Below are 20706 nucleotides of genomic sequence, written 5' to 3'. Positions count from 1 at the left end.
AATGATAACAATAGGGTGTTCTCTGGCCCTCAATTTTCGAATTTTGTTCTGAAGTAATACAAGCATACAAAGGCAAGATTTATTAACAGTCCAGCCTGAGATGTCATGAGTAAACTATTTCCCCTCTAGATAAATCACAGCTTCTTCTATTACAGTATTTTTATTATTGACTCTGACTTTACAATATGCATCTTTTCCCCTCCTCACAGCCACTGAGGAAAATAAGTCAAGAAGGGATTTCCTAATCTCCAGGGCTTATGAACCTGAAATAAAACGTTGCTTTCACCCTCAGCCTACAGCCAATTCCCTTGCTTTTGCCTGTGCCTGACTGAACCAACCAAAATCCATCAGCACGCTGCCAAATTAAGCAGGTAAACCCAAAAACATCTGTTCATCACTTCTTCCAATCAATCCACCATCTAAGTTTTACAGCTACCCAAATGCTAGGGTAGATGTAAGCAGCAGGCAAAGGACAGAGAAAATAAGACTTCAAAGTATAAATTGTATTCTTGATGGGATCCAGTTTTGATTCAGATTTGGTAAAGGTTTTCCTCTTGATGTGTCTAGGTTAAGCATTCAGAAGTGCTTCTGATTCAGGCTTGCATGTGCTATGTCTGAGCCTATTCGGATGCAGAAGGGATAAAACCTTATATGATATTTAATGAGGCAAAAGCCTCCTAGGTGAGACATCAGGAAACCCAGCTCCAAAGTCTGCAACTCCAATAAGGGACACACAGATAAAAAGATGCTGAAACCTATTTGTAGGTTGGCTTTACATATGAAGCCTTGCAGGGCAGGTATGAGGAATTTATTCCAAGATGGGTCAACATCTGCCCAGTTTGGTTTCATTCACTCCTGCAATCATCATCTTCCCAGTCTTCCAGCTGTGCTTAGTTCAAAGAAGATTTACTTTTACTCACTAGAAAGAAAAAAAGAAAAGTAGCTCTGCCACATGAAATGCACACTCACAAGGGAGCTCACATAGGTCAGGAGCATGGCACAGAAAGATTTTACCCATCAGGAAAGGCTGCACTGGACTCAGACAAAGGGCACAAAATCAAGTGTGAAGGACAACCTTAACTTACCTATAATCTTTGATCCTCACTCAGGACTTAAGTTCTTGTAACCCTTAACAATACCCCAAACACCCACTTGTACAAGCTACTCTTCCGTAGTATTCTGGGAAAAAAATGAATACTGATTTACTTCACAGAGTAAAAGGGCATCTATGTGCCAGACACTAGGGAGTGGGAATTACATGTAAATCAGGTCTGTTAGATTAGCTGTAAGACCACACACCAAGTTACTGGTTTTGCACTGAAGATGCTCTCATTTCAAGTTTTAGCTTCTTGGCCACAGAAGGGCAGATTTGAGTGTTAAAACTGCTGGTTTTACCATAAAGTGGTGCTGGCCTGTGGTTCAGCTTGGTAGCAGAGTAAAGTAGTGATTGACTATGAGATGGAAAATGGACCTGTTCTTAACATGTCAACAAGCCCGACATGACAAATCGACCTGCGACCCCTATTCCACAGGGCAGCTGCTTCCCTTCCTACTGTCTCTGTTCCCCTTCTGGCATCAATTGTACAAAGAAGCAGCACTTAAAAAAAATAAAACACAAAAAAACTCCACCTCTGCAGTACCAGCCAGGTCCAAAACTATTTCTAGCATCACTGCAGGCCCACCATATGGTGCCTAGCTGGATGTCCTGCAACAGGCCCTGACTTCAGACAGAACTCTCTAACAAAATCTGAGATGGTATTCAGCAGCTGAAGAGGCTGTCAAAATAGAAGCTATCCCAAATGAAATGGTTCGGCGGCCTGCCCAGGATTACTAATGGAAGAAAGCAAAATTGTTTTAACAGACAAGCTACAGCCTGGATTCATTATAGTCTGCCTGATGGAAAGGAAACTACAGCACATCTGAAGTTTCCTATTTCTACTGAAAGATGCATGCACCAGCGTGCTAAACCTGGGAAACGTCACGGCAGCCAGGCACGGCGCCGGCCTCTGCCATATGCAGGTGGCGCAGCAAAGCCGCTATGAATCCCAAAAGCTGCCTCAAGCTCTGGCTCAGCTTCCTCCTGAGTACTTAAAATAGCTTAAATAACAGGATGCAAAAGGGGAAAGTAACCCACACGTTTCCTTTTAAGGACATAAGCTCAGCAGGACACACTAGGATCACAGATCCCTATTTGCCCTAAGCAAATGTTTCGGGGCATTGTTTTACCACCTTGCAGCACTGAACAAAGTGTTCAGCTGAGCTCTGACTTTTGAGTACTTCATGTTTCCAGAAAAGATGCTTATCTCTGCTTATCTTAGAAGGAATGAGAATGAAGACAAATAAACAGAGCAAGTTTGTGGATTTCTGTCTGCCACGCCTCCCCTCTGAAGTGCCCGTTTGGCCAAGTACACACACACAGGCACCTGTTCCACAGAACAAATTCAGAGATCCAATGAGATCTGGAGCAACCTGCTCTTCCCCCACTAACCTGTCGGTCACTCAATAAGCGTAGACAGTTTCAGTGCCCCACTAACTACTGTTTTCAAACATTACAAAGGTTTTTTTCCCCACTGCTCTTTACCACTTGGATCAGTTCCAAGAGAAATAACTGCCTTTAGGATGGAGGGAGCTGCTTGTCTGTGCTATAGCTGGCTTTAGTTAGTGACAACCTTCCACAGTGGTTTCTCACCTGTGGACTGTTGTAATAAGCAGTAGGATGTCTATGGGACTCATGCTTTCTACTGGCTGTCAGAGAACAGCACATCAGTTGCATGGGAGAGAGGAAATACCTTCAGGGGCATGGAAGGCAAGAGGTGACAAAGCACACAGTAACACACCTCACTGCCTTCCAGCATCTCCAGATGTCTCAATCCAGTCCAACTGCAGACAGAAAAGCTGATCAAATACACACCTTTAAAGCCCCATCAACCTACCCATCTAGAGCAGCAACTTGCCCCATGCTGGAGTTAAAGCAGGTCTCCAGGAAGCCCAACCAGCTGTGCATTGGAGCAGGGCACACCTTGGTGAGCAGAAATCATCCTGTGAAACGTTTCCTCCTCCTCCCCAAATCTCCTTCATGACATTCTAGAAGCCAACCAGCTGAGTTTTGCTATAACCATGGTTCTCAGCTGTGTTCCAAATCTTCCAGATAGCTGGGAGATAAAAAAGAGGCTTCATTTTACATAGCAGTCTTAGTCCAGCTTCTGTTCACATTCACTGAAGATGCTATTAGAAGTTCACAGTGAGAGGCAGCCACCCAGCCAGTGACCAGTTCTATATCCCAGGGCAAACATGGCTCCTTTAGGCAAGAATAAAGGGAATGAGAGCATTAAAGACACTCCTGACAGGTGTGTCCCACATGATTGTGGGCTCTACCATGCCTGAAGCACACAAAACAAGGCAGCTGAAAAGAACTAGCATCCTATCTCATTTGTGGGTATGTCTAGGATAATTAGCACATTTCTCATTAATATTTAAGTTCTGACATCACCTTTATAATTTAAAACCAAACAGGGACCCACCTCCTGAGCAGGGTGAGCTGGTTTCCTACAACAAACCAGGATTTGACTCACGTTTCTTTGTGTTTCCAACCTAATCTTGATCATTTCCCACACATTAATGACAAAAAACCACCACATTCCAGAGAGGTTAATAATTTTAAATGTATCCAAGGACAGAGCAGGCTGCCTACATCCCAGCTTTATTGAGATCTGCACTAAGAGGCACATTAGACAAACACTATGTTTCCTCCCAAAGAACATCTCCCTCTGTGGCAGGTCACTTCTACCTGCTGCAAAAGTCAAAAGAGCAAGAGAGGAGAGGGAACTCCTTAAAACGCAATTTCCTTCAAGTTCCTACGGGGGATACTCCTCCATGAGAATCAGCTGCCTCTCAAATTCACATTTTTCTCTGCAGACTGGAAATTCTGAGCAAGTGAGAGTTTTCACAGCCACCCTGCCCTAGACGGTGGTACCACCCAAAACAGATAAGAGGCAACTATGATTTTATATATATAACCAGTGCTCAAGTGATGCCCATGTCCAGTTAGGAAAACAAAATTCTGGCTTTCACCACTTGTGCAATTCGATCCTGGCCAGTGCCAGTCCCGGGTGTGGTTCCCCAGCTGCACACACTGACTTCAGCCCCCCATGGCTGCGCTCCAGCGCCCATCCCACCCCTCCCTGCTGCTTCTCTGATCCTTCAGTAAGCCATATCAAGAAACTAAACCAACAGAAAACCATTTTTTCCATTCTGTGAGTTTTTTGCCCATTTCAGCTTCCTGAAGCAGCCTGCCAGAGGCTCCAGCGATGCCAGCACGGGGAAAGCTGGGAGGCAGGGGGAGCAGCCCCTGGAGCACGGCTGGCTGAGGGAGATCAGCAGAGATGGAGCCACCAGAGGGCAATGGAGCTGTGCTCAGCACAAGGCACTGATCATCATCACAAGCTGCTCCATGGGGCAGGTAAACAAATTGGGTTTTGCTTACAAGCCCCAAAATGCACCTGCACAAGCCAGAAACGCAGCACCTACACTGACCCAGCACACAGCTCAGCCACCCTGCCAAACCAACGCCACCACAACCAAGCACTGTGCGAGCCCTGAAGTGCTGCCAAGGCCAAAGCAATGCAAAACCTGTTTGGATATTTCTTCTGCCATCAGGAAGCAACAAAGCCCACCCTGGAGCAAGAGTGCAAGGCTGTCTGCCAGTGCTCCCTGATAGCCAGACTGCCTGCATCCCTGCCTTTGTGCTCCTTGGCCAAAGTGACAAGCAAGAAGCAACAAAGCTGCCAAGGGACTCCCTGGCACAGAGACAATCACGAGAGCAGCAGAATGCCCACATCCTGCTGGCACTGCTGCTCATCACAGGGGTGGGATAAATCCAATTCAAATGTGCAGCAGACAGGAGTGAGGTGCCCTCCTTGGTGTGACTTACCAACTTTAGCAAAAGCCTCCTTGAGTTCCTCCAGCTCATCTTTGGAGATTTGCATGGTGTTGGCCATCTCATGAATTTAGGGAGTACCTAAAGAGAGAAAAAGAACACTGTATGAAGCAGCCTGCATTCATCAACACACAGTTTCCAACAGCAGCATAGCAACAATCAGTACCAGTGTCACCAGAGTTCCCAGAACCACATTTATCTTTCCACTAAGAAAACAGATGTGTCAAACTCAGAGATGGGCAATGCACTCTTTAACAAGTCAAATGCCCATTAGCCTTGTTAATATTTAGCTCTGTATATTATTTTATGACTATGCAGTTCTGCACATATTAAGGTACCTGCTGTCAGTGTATTCTGTAGGTCAGAACTCACATCTCCAGAGATTTTCCACAACTTTGAACAAAATCAGAATCCAGTGTTAAAATATTAATGCAGAGCACACAGCTACCAAACCCAAATAAAAGACTCTGAACAGTATATGAAAAGGGTGTTTTGGCACAAAGTAGTAAACCTGTACTGCTTGCAAAAAGGAAATAGCTTGTTCTTCTGCAAGAAAGCTGTTTGAATCAACACCTGCTTATTTCCCCAAAGTCAGACTCCTAAAAAGGGCAAGGAACAGGCTGTTTGCATGGCCACTGTTGCCCTGAATGGCAGAAGCACCATGAGCAAGCACAGAACAGCAGGCATGAGAAACAGTGAAAACCCGAGTTCACAGAAACTCCACTTGGGCTGGATCTGCTTGGTGTTTAAGAAACAGAGAGGATGAAGCACAGAGTTCCTCCACCCATCTGCTATCATCCTCCTTTCCAAGCGCTGATGAGGTGCCACCCAGCCAGCCTGGACAGGAGGTACCACCACAGGGATGAGACAAAGACACCTACACACATCCCCAGCCCAGACAGTCGTGACAGGGCACAGATGCCCTGGTGGCACTCTGGCTGACATGACCATGAGGGCAGTGATTGATGCAGCAAGGAACAGAGACACAGGCACTGATAAGCACATTCTAACATCACTGCTACCTCTAGCTCAGGGTCTGTAATGGGGATTTAGGCAGGCTTGGTGCAACTTCAAATAATATTTGCATCCCGAGATTTTCCAGCTCCCACATTGCTCACTTCAATCCTGAAGCTGAGAAATAAAAGGTTCCTCCTCTGCCTATGGGAACAGACACAGCTGCCTCCTCCTTTGTAAGCAAAAGGATGAGGGGTAGATTGAGGTTTACAGACTCTGTCAGAAGGCAGGATCCTGGACAGGTTGGCTCTGGCTCAAGCAACAAGAGGCTCAGTTTAACAAATGCCTGTGCTCTGATTAGCAACACTCTTTTGTCTGAGATTCCCAGCTGCCTTCACAAGCACTCCATAACTTAAGAACAAAAGTTTGCCTGTAGCTGTAAATATTCATTTTCTGTAACACTTCACTCAGTCTGGAAAAATGAAGTTGTTGGAGATGAGAGCGATGGGCAGGTGTGGCAGCTTGGGAAAGCAGCTCAGACAGGTGCTCACAGCAGAGAAAGTCAACAAGGGTTGCATCACTGCAGAGACACGAAGGAAAGCACTTCAGACCCCACCTCCCAGCATTAGCAGGCACAACAAGATGTTGAACAGTCAGTAAAAGCCATCAATAGCAAGACAACAAACTTCACTGGGCTCAGGTTGAAAAAATGGGGCAGAGAGAGGAATCACAGCGAGGTGCTGTGACTGACAGAGGAAAAAAATCCTTATAAATTTTTTTTTACTGTTTCACAGTAAAAAGGCTAATTGACCAAGGCAATGCTACCATGCAGGTCCCTGCAAGATTTAGGAATGCTCTGTGCAGCACTGTCTTGCTTGATCTCCATTCCTGGAGCAGCCCCTTCCCAGCAGCACTCCCATGGGTGCCTCAGCCAAGCCTCAGTGCCATCAAAACCTGGCTATTTCCAGGGGATAAAGGAGTTGCTTAGCAAGAAAATCAGCTCAGAGCAAGCTTGTTGCATGATACAAAAGATGGATTTCACAACTGGCAGAAGCACTTGGAGGATGCTACCAAGAACAGAGCCAGATTTGGCTATGCAGGCAGGTGGCATGAGCTGCCAGGCAGGAGAGGCTGAGCTAAACACTGAAAATTGAACCAAAGCTCCTCCACAAGTTCTGCCCTCTTCCTGATTCTCATTTGCACCAATTTGTTTTCAAACCACGAGGATTTCCCTTAAAAAGGGATTTCCCAAAGCACATAACCACTTAATTGGAATTTAATTTGCTGCTATCTCTAACATCTTTAACACCAAAAGAAGCAGCAAACACCACTATAAGACAAGAGCTTTTAGAAGTGCTGCTCTGACTTTATCAGGTAAATACTATGCTCTGGATATGCCCTACGGTTGTTTGTATGGGTCTTGACTTTAAAAAAATCTTCCTTCCAGTCCCTAAACTGTTCAGCTCAATCCATAAAATAGGTTTTACTCTCAGTTTTTATAGTATCACTTCTTCCTTCTGTTCCACTGCTTGAGAGGAGGCAGGAAGAATTCAAATCAGCAGAGAAAAAGCAGACACCTGACCTTGTCAGGGCTGTCTGTGAAGGGGAAAGGGTTTTATAACAAAACAGTCTATGGAAAGGTTAGTGGGCCACAAAGTTACAAGCTCCCAAAGCAATTGTACAGAGCTTTTTTGCAATGAAGAGGTATTACACCATCATTGGGACACTGGGCTGGGGGGCAGGGGAGCTTTTCTTTTTCTTCTTGTGTGGGGGTTTTTATGATTGTTTGTTTTTAATAGCTGAGTCTAGGGCATTCAGAATCGTGTTTTTCATTCAGCTGCATTTTTAAACAAGAGGCTTTGTCTTGTGGGACATAAAAGGCCCTTTTATCACACTGGCACAGGGATCACACATCAGCTGCCTCACTCGAAGCCCTGTGGGGACGCTGCTCATGCCTGGCCATGTCACACTCACTCCTGCTGCAAGGAAGCCTCCACCAGGGTATGACAGGCAGAGACCAGCTCACATTTAAGCACCCATTTTAGAACAAGAGAAAAGTTTTAGTCTGATGGCTGACAGCCCATCAGTCAATGCACAGATAAACAAAGTGTACGAGGAAGCAATCACTGCTCCAGATCCCTCATCCTGCCTTCATCCCTCACCCCACAGAAGAAAAGCAAGGGCAGCTCTGTCACACGGATGCACAAAGGCACCTACCTACCTAGAAGAGCGTGGCTGGCAGACAGTGCAGCCTCTTTATGTCCTCTGAAGACTACCTGGGATACAGAGCAGAGCTGCTTTAAGCACAAGTCAGGTTTTGGAATATCAACTCCTTCCCTCAGACAAGCTGTATAAAGTTCCTGTGCAAACAAATTTTACAGGTTCTAAACACACTGCAGTCACCGAACTGGGGTTAGTTTATTTGCAGAACTGCAATAGGGGAAGGTCAAGGAAAGCTGTCCCAGCGTGTGTTTTGACAGCTGTGAGCCACCTGGGGACAGGCCACTGCAGGGGCTGTCACTGGAGATGTGCCTCTGCTGAGGCACTCAGCACTTCCAGCACAAGTGCCAGAAGCTGTTCCACAAGTGCCAGAAGCTAACCAGGATATTTGGATGGCTTAACTGCTCAGACATCAACTTAAAAACACTCAAGCACAGAGGAAAATGTTCTCAAGACTCTTCCCCAAGAGGGGAAGCCGTGGAAGCTGCATCCTACATAGGATTGGTAGAAAACTGATGAAGAGGAGATATTCAGGCGTTTGTGCGTCTTGAAAGTTGGCAGATTAATTCAAATCTGAAAGCACATGACAACCAAATATTTCCTGACAGCACTTGAACACTTCCAACAGAAACAGAGCTGGAATTTGCTCCTGATCCAAATGGAAGAATTTACTTTCTTAGCAGCTCTGTGTTACTCTGAAAACTGAGTGCTTCATCCCTTCCAGGCCTGCCTTACTTTAATATCTCTACAATACCTGATTAACAATATCAACTCGTTTACTCAAACAGGCCAGTGCAGAGACACATTAAAGAGTCAACAAAAAGGTATTTCTATATCCTATTTCCACCCAATCTAAAAAAAAAAATAAAATCCAACACAAGTGAGCTAGACCTAGTCTGGAGCAGTGACTCACTCCGTATGCATTCCCCATTCCCGCTTCTGAGGAACCTGTGGTTTTACTCCCTTTTCATGACAAAAGCTCCTGACATCAGAAGGCAAGTCAGATAGCATTAGCTAATTAAAAATACCCAAACCCCACACACCTGTGACCACTAACCCAGCATATATCTTTTGGAATAAGCAATGGGACAGCCAGGCACTCGGTCCCCTCCCAACCACAGCAAGTGCCAGAGCCCTGGGGCTTGGGCACTGACACAGCTGCCTGGCCAATTTGGAGGAAACCTGGTGATTCAGCTGACACAGGATCCAGCCCCCAGGCGTCCTGTGGCTCACCTAATGCTCCTTTTCCTCCCTGTTCTGCAGGAAGGGCTGGTCCCTGCCAAGAAAGAGCCACATTGCAGAGTGGGATGGCTGTGTGCACTCCCCTCTTCACCCTCCCCAGCCCCTTCTGAAAGCAGCCAGCAGCATTGTGCCCATCCCAAAAGGACTCCCCAAGCTCCAGAGTTGCCGGGACAGTCCAGAACAGCCTCCCTCAGGACAATGAGGGAAGAGTCACTGGCAAGGGATAAAAGTGTGAATTTTCTTTGCATCCCTTCCCAGGTGACTGGAAGCTGCAGAGGATGCTGCAGCGACACTGCAGGAACCCTCCTCCACAGGCACAGGCCTGGGCTCATGCTGCTTTTGGAAATGTTTGCAGGCAGGAGAGGGCACAGACACACCCACTCCCATCTCCACCATCAGCTCTGATGGCTGCATTTACTGTCCAGTCCAAGCAAAGCCTCTGGGGTTTTACAGACAAGAGTCCCAAACCTGACAGCAACAGGAGGACATCACGGTGCACAGACTTGGTCTGACGAGTCCTCTGAGGTAAATAGTTTCCAATGCTTTGGAGGGAGACAGGAGAGCTGAGGGATTGATGGCCTGTAAATGAAAACCTATCACAAAACCTATCCTCTCCTGCTCATAATCAGTTTGTGTCCTCGTCAAATGCTCACCACAGTGTTTTGCTCATCAAATTCCTACAAGACAGCACCCACACCCTGGATGTGGTTATTAGCAAACACCAAGCTGATGGAAGCACATAAACTTTTAATTGGCAATTACCTTTCAGACAGCCACTGGTCAGGGGTACAGGCTGAAACCAGACCTTCATGACACTTTGGTGACAGATGTCATCCCGGTAAGAGCAGTCATCAGGAGATGCTACTCCATCCAGAGAGCCTCCACCATGGTGGTGTCTGACCCCTTCCCATCAGCATGATGATGCAGATTCTGAAATCAATTATTTGGTGTTGCTCTTTGCACAATTGTGGTTCTTGTGCTCACAATCACTGTGGTGCTCCTATCCACTCAGGGAGCTGTTTTCCCTGCCTCGGGAAGAGAGGGGCACACAATGCTTTGAGCAGGCATTGCTTTGTGGTGCCAGATTCGGCTGAGTGGCCGCACCTCTCATCTGTGGATCTCCCCTTCAGCAGAGTCTTCCCAGCCCCATACATGTCAGGCTCAGTGAATCTACAGCTCTGCTGTCAGGTCTGCAATGCTTTAACTATTGAACACCACTGTACTCTAACACCAGTAAAGCCATTAGCCAAATCTAGCTTTATTTCACTCTAAATTCAGCTTTTCTTGGCCATGCAAAGAACCAAAAAGCTCACCTCAACAGGCCAAGACCAAAGCATAAATTCAATTTAATTCTGAATTACTTTAAGCTTGCCTGACTGTTTCAATTGACCACCTTACACCACCCAGCTCTCCAGCTCCCTCAAGCTACTGCCTTTACACACAGTACACCTTTTGACTGACCCATGCAGCCCACAGGGAAAGGACACAGGACTGCAGATAGAGATTCCCACTGCACAGGCACCCTTCAGGTCACTTCATCCCAATTCCATGTTGAGATTACCTCCAGCTGCTGTTTCTGAAGCACCTCTAAAACAGCAGAAGTCCCATTAGAAGGCTTTGCTTTATATTCTTTCAGACTCCTGAAACTGTCATGCTGGGAGAGTCAAGTTTCCTGCTATGCTTACGTTCACCTGGGAGTGGACTCTGAAACTTTGCTCCAGTTGTTGCACAACTCACCACTGCTGCAGGGGAAATATCTGCCAAATCCATCAGGAGCAGACACACATGTTGGAGTTAGTCACTGCTCTCAGCTTGCCAGAGGTTCTCTCCAGATTTGGAGGCGTGTCTCAATGGGGTATCCACCTCTGGACAAGCAAATCCAGGTTAGAAGCTCAGTTTCTCCTAGCTAGACCTGCCCAGAGTGATGCCAGGTATTCTTCTGAACAGCACTTGGGTAGATGCCCAGCAGGGATCTGGGCTGCAGAGAGGCAGGGCCGCTCAAACAATATGAGACAAAAAATGCAGCAAATCACTGTTCCTATGCCTTCTGCTCAGACTTTAAACACTACCCCCACATCCACTGACAGCCTGGACAACCTGATCCTTCCCCTTTTGCATGCTGGTCCAAGTGTTTTCTCTCCCTCCATGACAGAACCAGATTCACTAGCTTCAATCATCTTAAATCCTTAGTAAAAGCAGCTGCTGAGCCATCAGCCAATTTACATGCCTTTGACAGGCCTGCACAGCCAAGGAAGCTCTCTGGGGTGTGGTCAGGGCTGGATAATGATCAGCATGATCAGAACTGAACTGTAGCCAGCACCCAGAGAAAACCCAAAATCAGCATCAAACTTGCTCACAGCATCAAATAGGAATCAGCCCCTTGATAAAAGCCCAGGAGAGCCATGTCCTCCACAGCTGCATCCTAAATACTGAAAGCTGGGGATATGAACAGAAATTCACAGGGATTCAAGTACACTAATCCCTCCGTCTCACAGATAAGAGAAAACAGAGAGAGCAAGCAGCTGAGGATGCTATCAAATTGCCCAGATGCTATAAGGAAGCACAAGCCAGAAGAACACAAATGCTTCCACCCCAATTGCCCATGGAAAGGGAAAAATAAAGCTTCTCCAGCCCTCAATGAAATTTCCCCCAACATATCCCTGTCCTCTGAGCCAGAGATGCCTCTGATGCACATTAAGGGGTAAGATGCAATCCTGGAGCAGAGTGGATGGATGCTGGGTTACTTTCATCTACCAGAAGAGGCTGAACAGAAACATAAAACTGCTGTGAGACTCAAATGGAAGGAAGAAGAACTAAAAGATTTCTGCAGACCTTACACTCCTTGAAGCCTCCTGTCATGGAAGACCAGGGCCAAATGGATTGGATGGATGGATGGATGGATACAGAGGAGACCAGCTGCACTCACACACCCCCATCACCCTGCAGGCTCACAGCTACAGCACACAGACCTTGCTCAAAATCTATTGCACATATCTACAGAGTACTTATGATCTACAGGGCACAAGAGAAAACAGATAAAATACTGCTCAAGGCACCACTGAATCAATCCTTAAAAGCCTTTTTGACAAATACTCCTACTAAGTGTTGCATTTTGACACACCTCCAGTTTTAGTAGAGCAGCTACTCCAGGGTTAGGGAACATTTGAAATAATAACCCACTAGACTGGCTTAACTAACTTTTGAAATAGTTTGCTCATGTCAGTGGAAACAGAGCAATATTCTCATTACCTAGCTAGTACAACATGGAACAGGTGATCCTTTCAAGGCATCTCTGGAAAGGAAGAGCTGAACACTCACCTACCTGGAACTTACAAAAGCAAACAACATTCAGAGATTATTTAAACTTAAGTGCAAGAAGGTAAAAGAGAGGGGGGCTGAGGTCAGGTGTCGCTAATGGACTGAAACTCAGAAGGCTTCATTTAAATTCCTGGCTCAGACACTGAAAAGTCATGCAAGCCTCTCAGGAAATTCTTATGTTGATAGTAATTCTTATTCTTGCGTAGTTCCCTAAAAAAAAGAGCAGCATTAACACTTCCTTCTGCTTATATTGTATCTTAACCATAAATGTCTTAAAGAAAGGACCCATCTCTTACCATCCATTGCAAAAACTCAGCATCCCTCATTTTATGGGGGGACTCTCAGAGCAATAGTGTAGAAGACAGTGGGTCCCCTGCCAGCCATAAGCAAGAAGGAATGAAGTTCACAAGGCTGAATCTGAGCAACTTTTCTTCCCCAGAAGTGATTTGGACCTGCTTGCTGGGACCTGCATGTTACCCTCAACATGCTTTAAGCATATGTCTCTTGATTTCCCAATATTCAGCCCCAAAGGACCCTTTACAAGACCTGAGCCTGCAGCCTGGAGGAGCAGCTGGATAAAGCCCTGCAAAGCCCATGCAGCCCAGAACGCTCTCCATCCCCCCAGCACCTCCAGCTCTGCTCTCAGGTAGGGCCTTTTTGGCAGGTAATGGGACTGATAGCCAGTGTGCCACAATAAAACAAGGAGCATTACTCAGTCTGTTAAACTTTCCCCCGCGCCCAGGTGGGGGAATCAACCAGATCCCTAAATTAAATCACAGCACAGTCACTGCTTATTCAACACCAGCAAACAAGCTCCTGCAAGCCAAACACCCAGCATGACGGTGCTGATCCCTGGCAAGCTGGACAACCGGGAGTTTCAGCTATTAATTTTGGGAGGGTGGGTTCTGTGCCACCTTTTAGAAGGTACAGCTGTGGTCAACCAGTTTGCAAACTGCTTAATCAATTGAAGGTAAACAGAGCTGTCCGGAAAGAGTACAGCCAAGGCTGAAATTCTGGCTGCCCAGATGATAAACATTCAGAGAAATGTGTCAATTCATGTTTTCTTAAATAAGAAACAAAACACTAGAAACTACAAACCGTACCCTAAGTGTTGTAATTATGTTTCAAAAGTGTCTTAAACCCCAGGAATTTCAGTAACTGATCTCTAACTAGAAAAAGCCACAGATAAAAGAAAAACCATCTTCCATCCTTCCCCTGCTGTCTGTGATCTTGTTTAGAAAGCACTTGGGAAAAAGGGAAAGAAGTCAAATTAACTTGTTTCAGAGCAAGAAAGCAACATCAGAGTGCAATAAATCAGCGTCAGTACACAGCTGTCCTAGTAGCTTATGAAGTAGGAAAAATCTCTGTAAATTCACCACTTATTTACTGTAGAATAGATGGTGTAGATCCTATCTTCTCTTCACAAAATCAGAAACATTAATCTCAAAAATTAATGGGAAATGGCCAGAAGTGAAGGAAAGCTTTACCTCCCAGGAGGTTGCAATGACAGTGAAATCACATTTAGTCTAACTGCAGGGTGATCCTCACACTTCTCTATAATTTAACTTAATATGGGGAGGAGCAACAGGGAGCCAAAGACAGCAGTCACCACCTCAGGATCAGGCAAGCTCTAGTTCGTGACTCTTGGACTTTGGAGAAACATTAATAAGCTCCAAATGCATTCTCATTAGCAGCTTTCAAGGTTAGGAAAATGCATCCAGCATCAAGGCTAGTAAAATGCATCAGGCACTCTTGGAGATGAGCACTAACTTCTCCTTAGGTCCCTTCAAGCTGCTTTGCCTCCTCTTCCTCCTCCTTCTCCCTCCGTTTCCCAGCTCAGCCAGTGCCCAATACCCCTAGGACAGATGTTGTGGTTAAAGAGATGTATGCACTAAACAGCATGCAACCTCACCACTACTTTGAATTTCAGGAGGGTGTGAGAGTCCTCCAGCTGTGGAAATCATTCTTTAGAGACAGATGCTTTGCAGAATAAATGCAGGGTAAAGTATCTCTTCTTAGCCTTTTGGCTAAGAGATAATATAGTATCAGTTCAATAAAACATAATTTAGCAAAACCTCAGAGCCATACATTCAGTACAAACAAAATTAGGATGTGGAAAAGCAATACTAGAAGTATTTTACAGGTTTGCAGACAAATGAAGTTTTTGGAACAAAAAAATCAGCATTTCAATTCAATAGTCAAAAGTACTGGTATGCCAGTGTTTTAAGCTAGTAGTGACTACTAAAGTGTTTAGAGCGGGTCTACATTGGCTTCTAGCATCAGGTATAGCCAGAAACCACAGCAAGCAAGATCAACTCCTCTGTTAGGAAATTAAATTCTGCCAGCCTGTAATGCCTCATGCCATTCCAGCTGGAATGGCCGGGCAGCATTCAGAGCCCAACCTCTCCAGGTGAAAGACCCCAAAAAGTTCAGCAGCCACCACAGCCAGCAGCCTACAGCCATTTCCTAAAAGCACTCGGAGCTCCTCGCACTTTCTGCAAGACAGAGGTTTAAATATTTAACCCTTTAACGTGCAAGTTTAAGCAGCTCTGCTCTGTAAAAGCCTGCTGCAGGCTGAGATGGAACAAGAGTGTTCCGGAGTTCTGAGGAGACAGACACGAAACACGAACCGGCAGCTGCTGCTCGCACGCATCAGGTGCGCTGAGAAACTCCAAACTTAGACGCATCAAAACCTGAAGTTCGCTCTGCCCTCAGCTGTTTTCCTCCATCTACTGCAGCAGGAGGAATCACAAGACTTTTTGCAGAGAAAAGCAAAGCAAAACAAAAAACAAGTCGTCGCAGGACAATCTCTGGCACGGGCCCGCACCCGCAGCGCCGGCAGCGCGCAGGCAGCCCGCCCCGGGACACCTTCCTCAGCATTCCCCGGTATTCCCCGGCATTCCTTACCGCTCCTCTCCTCCCGGGACGGCGAATCGCTCCCTCCCCGAGCGCTGAGGCTGTCCCACGTCCCGGCCCGGGCAGCATTCCCCGCTCCCTCCCTCCCTCCCCGCCCAGCGAGGGGAGGTCGCTCCCAGGGATGCGGGAGCGCCGCCGAGAGATGCGCCACAGCGGCCCGAGCATCCCGGGAGCACCCAGAGGGGATTCTCCCCAAAAAACAGCTCTTGGTATTTTAGCGCCTGGCACGTGGGATCAGGAAGCAGTAAGATACAGAGCTTTTAGGTAAGCAAACTATTTTTTTAATTAATAAAAAACAAAACACAAACAAACAAAAAAAACCCCACTACTGCTCTTTACTTTTTAAAACAAATGGATTTTATTTGCTAGCTCTCAGCGTGTCCAAACAGCAACGCAGAGCTTGTATTTGGCTTTATGTACTTGTTTTATGGATGTCTTTGAAACAACCAGAAGCTCACAGAATACGAAGGATCCAGACCTATTTGGTTTTAGTCTGCACTGAAGGACGATGCTGCCTGCTATTTCACCTCATAGTTCCTCAAAAACAAAAACTAAATTGTCTGAATAAATTATATTAAATGAAATACAGAGTTCAGAGCTGGCCCATACTGTAATATATTGCATTACCTCAGCAATTAATCCTTGTCTGCTCTAGATGAAACAGGAACAGACATCTGCTGCTAGCCAGGAAGACACAAGCAACAGAAACATCATGTACTGTGTGCTGCTGATGCAATGAACAGGAGCAGAATCAATCACCAGAAAGGTTAAGTTGGCTTTCCAAACTATAATCATATATTTCAGAGATTTCTGTTCCTGTTAAGTCCATAATGGTTGAGCATTTCCATAGCTAAAAGGAAAATATGTCATTTACTAATAAACACAATATTTGAATTAGTAAAAAATTTGAAGAACTCATGACTGTTCTAAAAATTATGGTCACTATGGTCACTGGGTGATTATTTTGTTGTTTCTCTTTAAAAATGAGATCAGCCAGGAAAGTGAGTCGCTACCTGGTACCATTTCTTACGTATCACCTGAAAATTTAGCTTCCAGCTGTAAAGTTTCAAAAGAGGCATAAAACACACTCCAAAAAACAAAACAAAACAAAAAAATCTAACCTCAAACCCACAGCCTGCCAGCTTCCTCGGATGGTAAACATCATGGAAACCAAAATAGAGGGTTTTATGCCCAGAACTGCAGCTGCAACTTAAAAAGAAAGAAGTTGGATTGGATAAACACTTCTGCAGTCTATGGAGACCAGGCTGAGTGCATATCAGGCAGGGTTTAAGGAAGAGTAAATTCAACTTTGCTCTGACTTGCACCAGCAGCCACCTTCAGCATCGCATCCACCTCGGAGTGCAGGGAACCCAACTGGCTGCTCTGACCAAAACCAGGGACTGCATCCATCCTCTGAAGTCTAGGGGCAATCATGCAACAAAAATTTAAAAACTCATCTTGTGAAGTTTAGTGTCTCCACTTTCAATCCTACATCTGAGTATATTGCACAGCATAAATTCATCTTGTAAGGGCTAGAGAGGCTTCAGGGCTTGACAGCTCCAGGGGAGAGCATGCCAGAGCCCAGCTCCCAAACTAAGTTGTGACTTTCTATCAGTGGCAGAGCCATTGCACAAGCAATGTCTGCTTTTGAGGGAAAAGAAAAGCCTCCTCTCCTTGTCTCTGTCATCTGTGTTTCTGAAACAGCAAGGCAGCACCTGAGGTGTGCAGGTGGCAGATTGGCACTGCAGGCGGAGACACCTAAAAGCCACCAGCCCATGGCTCTTCAGACCTCTGCTTACCCACTCTTCCTTTTCCAGGTATGTGTAAAGCATCCTACAAGGCTATCAGGTATAATTATTCCCTCTCACTGAGAGGGAGAGGACATCCCTGCCCCGTCACCAGCTAGCACAGGTCCTCAGTGGCTCCACCACAAGGAGTTCAACTGATGCACAGTGCACGTGAAATACCCATCTCCTACATTTGCAAAGGATCAGAGATAGCCAGTTTTTCCAGAGCTTTAAGAGCACTCTGCTCTGTGAATACTCAAAATCCAGTCCTGGCGGTCCAACCTGCAATTACAGTCAAACCTAAAATAGCACCTCAGTGGTGCCAGCACCACTCATCCCCACGTCATGTCCCGAGACTCAGCTCGCCAGTCAGGGAGTGGTGTGGTGACGGCAGGCAGCGAACACACAGTTCCCCGGGCACTCCCAGCACACTTCCTCGGCACGCCTAGTCTCACACCACCCCCCACACTCTTCCAAAATAGGAATTTTTTTGGTACACCCAGTATACCAGTGTATTTTCCTTAACTCCATGCTTTAAAAAGAGCATTTTAGGAAAGAAGAAGGTGCTTGAGGTGCTCAGGTGACACATCCACTCTCCTGCGTGGAACATTGTGATGTAGGTTTATGCACAAAGAAAGCTTCCAGCACTGGCAGGATAACTCCAGCAGATCATTGCGCAAGGGGACACATCTCCACAGCTGCCAAGTTTCGCTGGGAGGCCACTAATACTTATTTGCCCTCCAGAAGGTACTCAGTGATGGCTGTGGGAGTGGCAGCTGCTGCCTTCCAGGTGACAGGGGAGCAGAAAGGGTAAATTCAGGAGTCATCTTTCACCACAAACCCTCAAGAACAGACCCTGTGGCAAAATTCTAGGGGGGGAAGAGAGCTCATCCAGTGTGCTGGCCTTTGGCTACAGTGGGCTGTGCAGGCCCACTGCTCTCCCCAGCGAGTCCAGAAGACGACAACCATCTGCTTTTGGACACCAAGTTTTCCTGCCCACTCCAGAAGTAGTGTTTTCCTCACTAACACCAAGACATACCATGCTAATGTTGGAAGCTGTTCAAGATAACTGGTGATGAAATCCATGGTGATGAACGAGTCCCTGGGCATGCTACATCTGTCCCAGTGATTTTTGGGATGGGTTTTAACTGCTGGTACTTCTAGCTCCTGCCTAAAATATCAATTTGCAGGGATACAGCCAGCTCCACTGTCAACCAGCCATGAGAGTATAGGACATGCTGGTCCACTTCAGCATCCCATGCTAGAGAAACCTCCACGGCCAGAGGGCTGGGCCACAGCAGCCTCAGGAGATCCCAGAGCCAGCAGGGCATCTGCTGGTTTGCCAGCAGACATTGGCAAACCTTCAGGAGCTGCAAAGGTGGCTCAGCCTCCTGCCTCTGCCTGCTCTGGTGCTGCAAATCAAGGTTTTTCAGGAACATCCCCTCTCCTTAGAAAAAGAAATTGAAAGAGAGAAAGACTGAGAAAAAGAGAGAGAGAGAAGGGGGAGAAGTTCAAAAGAATACCTAACTGAAAGAGAAAACCAGTTAACTTAAATAGCCTGCTTCACCAGAGAAAACACACCATGCTCAATGAGCCAGGGCTTCAGACAGCAGAGTGGCCAGCCTCCAGCCCGTTTTGGACTGATATCAGTGACCATTTACCATGTGCAAGATGCTCCCCTCCTCCAGTTCTGTCCACAATCTCTTTTAAATGTAAGGATTTTAATTAAATTATTAACAGATAGACTCTCACCTGCGCTTTTTGATACAAATTGAGAGTTTATGCACTTTGTGCTTTCTCCCTCAGTGCCAATCAATGGCAGTGTATATACCACCAATGTAAACAGCTATGGAAAGATGTGACAACCAAGGAGCAAGCATTTGACCTTAATTCCTCAGTTTATCAGTCTTTCTAAAGAAAAAACAGGTCCATCTTTGCTAGATTTCCCCCTTAAAAGCTTCCTGAGCTGCTCTGTCAGCGAGCCTGTCATCTGGAAGAGAGCAAGACATTAGTCAGGCTCATGCTTATTTAATAAAAACCTTGCATATGCAGGAGGGACTGAAAGTTGGTCTTTATTTAAAAAACGCCTGCAAACTCAAGTATGATTTTGCAGTGCAAAACAGATCTGAGGATTTGCCCGATTTACCCTGTGCTCAGCTTAGCAATTAACCAGCTAATTATTCACAGCTTAGATCAGGGAGCCAAGCAGTCACCAAAAAAGTCCACAAGTATGCCCAGATCACTGCGCAAAGGCTATTTCATCTCTTGCTTTTTCATAAGGAAATCGGGAGGCTTCAACTGATGTCAGGAAATGAGCCACAGGCAGATGATGCCAGAAGCAGGAGGCTTTATATTTAGTACTGAGTCACCCACTTTATTAAATTCAAAAGACAAAAAAGGTGGGTGTGGGGAGGGCATAAGTGGAAAAAAAAAGTGAACAAGTTATTCTCTGGAGATCATGAGCCATGGGGAGTCTAGCATTGGATAGGGGTTTTTTGTAAAGGGAGAAAGAAATTAAGAGATTACCTGGAAACCCTTTCTGCACATCCACTGGAAAAGCAGTTGCCAGATGAGCTGCACTTCCCAGGGCAGAAGCCAGCACTGAAAACACTGCAGGGGTCTGCAGTGCCTTTGGGATCTCTCTGGCCAGTCCTGCAGGCCTGAGCAGGGCATCACCAGTTCTGAGGCACTTTCCCATGCTGTCTGCTACATACTTGAGCCACAGGATAAGCTACTGGAAGGAACTTGGAGTGCAGAATATTTCTAAGCCAGTTTTGCAGCTCCATCTAACCAGTCACGAAGGGCACCTTGCAACAATCACAAAGAAAGCACTTTGGGTGATTACAACAGCATCAGATGAAACCTGATGGCTGTTACTGAAGCATGGGAAGAGGAACTGCCCTGACACAGTAAAACTGCACCCAGGCAGGCCTGACATCGTCCAAAGGCCATCCTGTCTCTCCCCTTCTCCTCAGCATTTCAGTCCTCCCACCCTGGCTGGCCGAGGGGTCAAATGGACATCAGCACAAGGAAGATGGGCAGAGGGCCCCCTGTTAGCACAGCATCCCAGTTAGAACCAGCTCAGGCACCCCACGGACCAGGCCGTGGAGAAGGAGTGGCACTGGGTCTGGTAGGAAGGTCTTGGAGGCACAAACATACTTTTTCATCTTTCACCTCAGCTGCCAGATCTGTCCATCGCCCAAGTCTGTCCTTGACATGACTTAGACAATCCTCTGCTCTCTTGGAGAACATGCTCTAGATAATCATCCAACCTCAGTCACCACTCAAGGAAATAGTATTCTACACTAGAACTGCACTACTGCAGAACACAAG

The 20706-nt window shown here is 46.3% G+C and overlaps 1 protein-coding gene and 1 long non-coding RNA gene across 8 annotated transcripts in view; one reads left to right on the top strand and one right to left on the bottom strand.

The window, feature by feature from the left end:
- PLS3 (plastin 3) overlaps positions 1-20706 on the bottom strand; it is a 49769-nt gene that overhangs the window by 15429 nt on the left and 13634 nt on the right. For 4 of the 7 annotated variants that reach the window (XM_030272547.4, XM_030272549.4, XM_072929100.1 and 1 more), the window contains exon 2: positions 4931-5017. In XM_030272547.4, the coding sequence (XP_030128407.1) occupies positions 4931-4997 (67 nt within the window). In that variant the 5' untranslated portion in view covers positions 4998-5017. Of the gene's footprint in view, positions 1-4930; positions 5018-8111; positions 8154-15577; positions 15698-20706 lie in introns of those variants that run through there. The other 3 variants (XM_030272546.4, XM_030272548.4, XM_072929099.1) reach the window with 2 other exon arrangements.
- LOC140684163 (uncharacterized) lies at positions 15742-16504 on the top strand. Its single transcript, XR_012055975.1, has 2 exons — positions 15742-15850; positions 16242-16504. It is a non-coding gene; the product is annotated as an uncharacterized lncRNA (long non-coding RNA).

Source organism: Taeniopygia guttata, chromosome 4A (genome assembly GCF_048771995.1).
Source record: "Taeniopygia guttata chromosome 4A, bTaeGut7.mat, whole genome shotgun sequence".
Taxonomy (NCBI): Eukaryota; Metazoa; Chordata; class Aves; order Passeriformes; family Estrildidae; genus Taeniopygia; species Taeniopygia guttata.
Note: the sequence above shows the minus strand (reverse complement) of the source record. Positions and strands in the feature narration are given on the sequence as shown.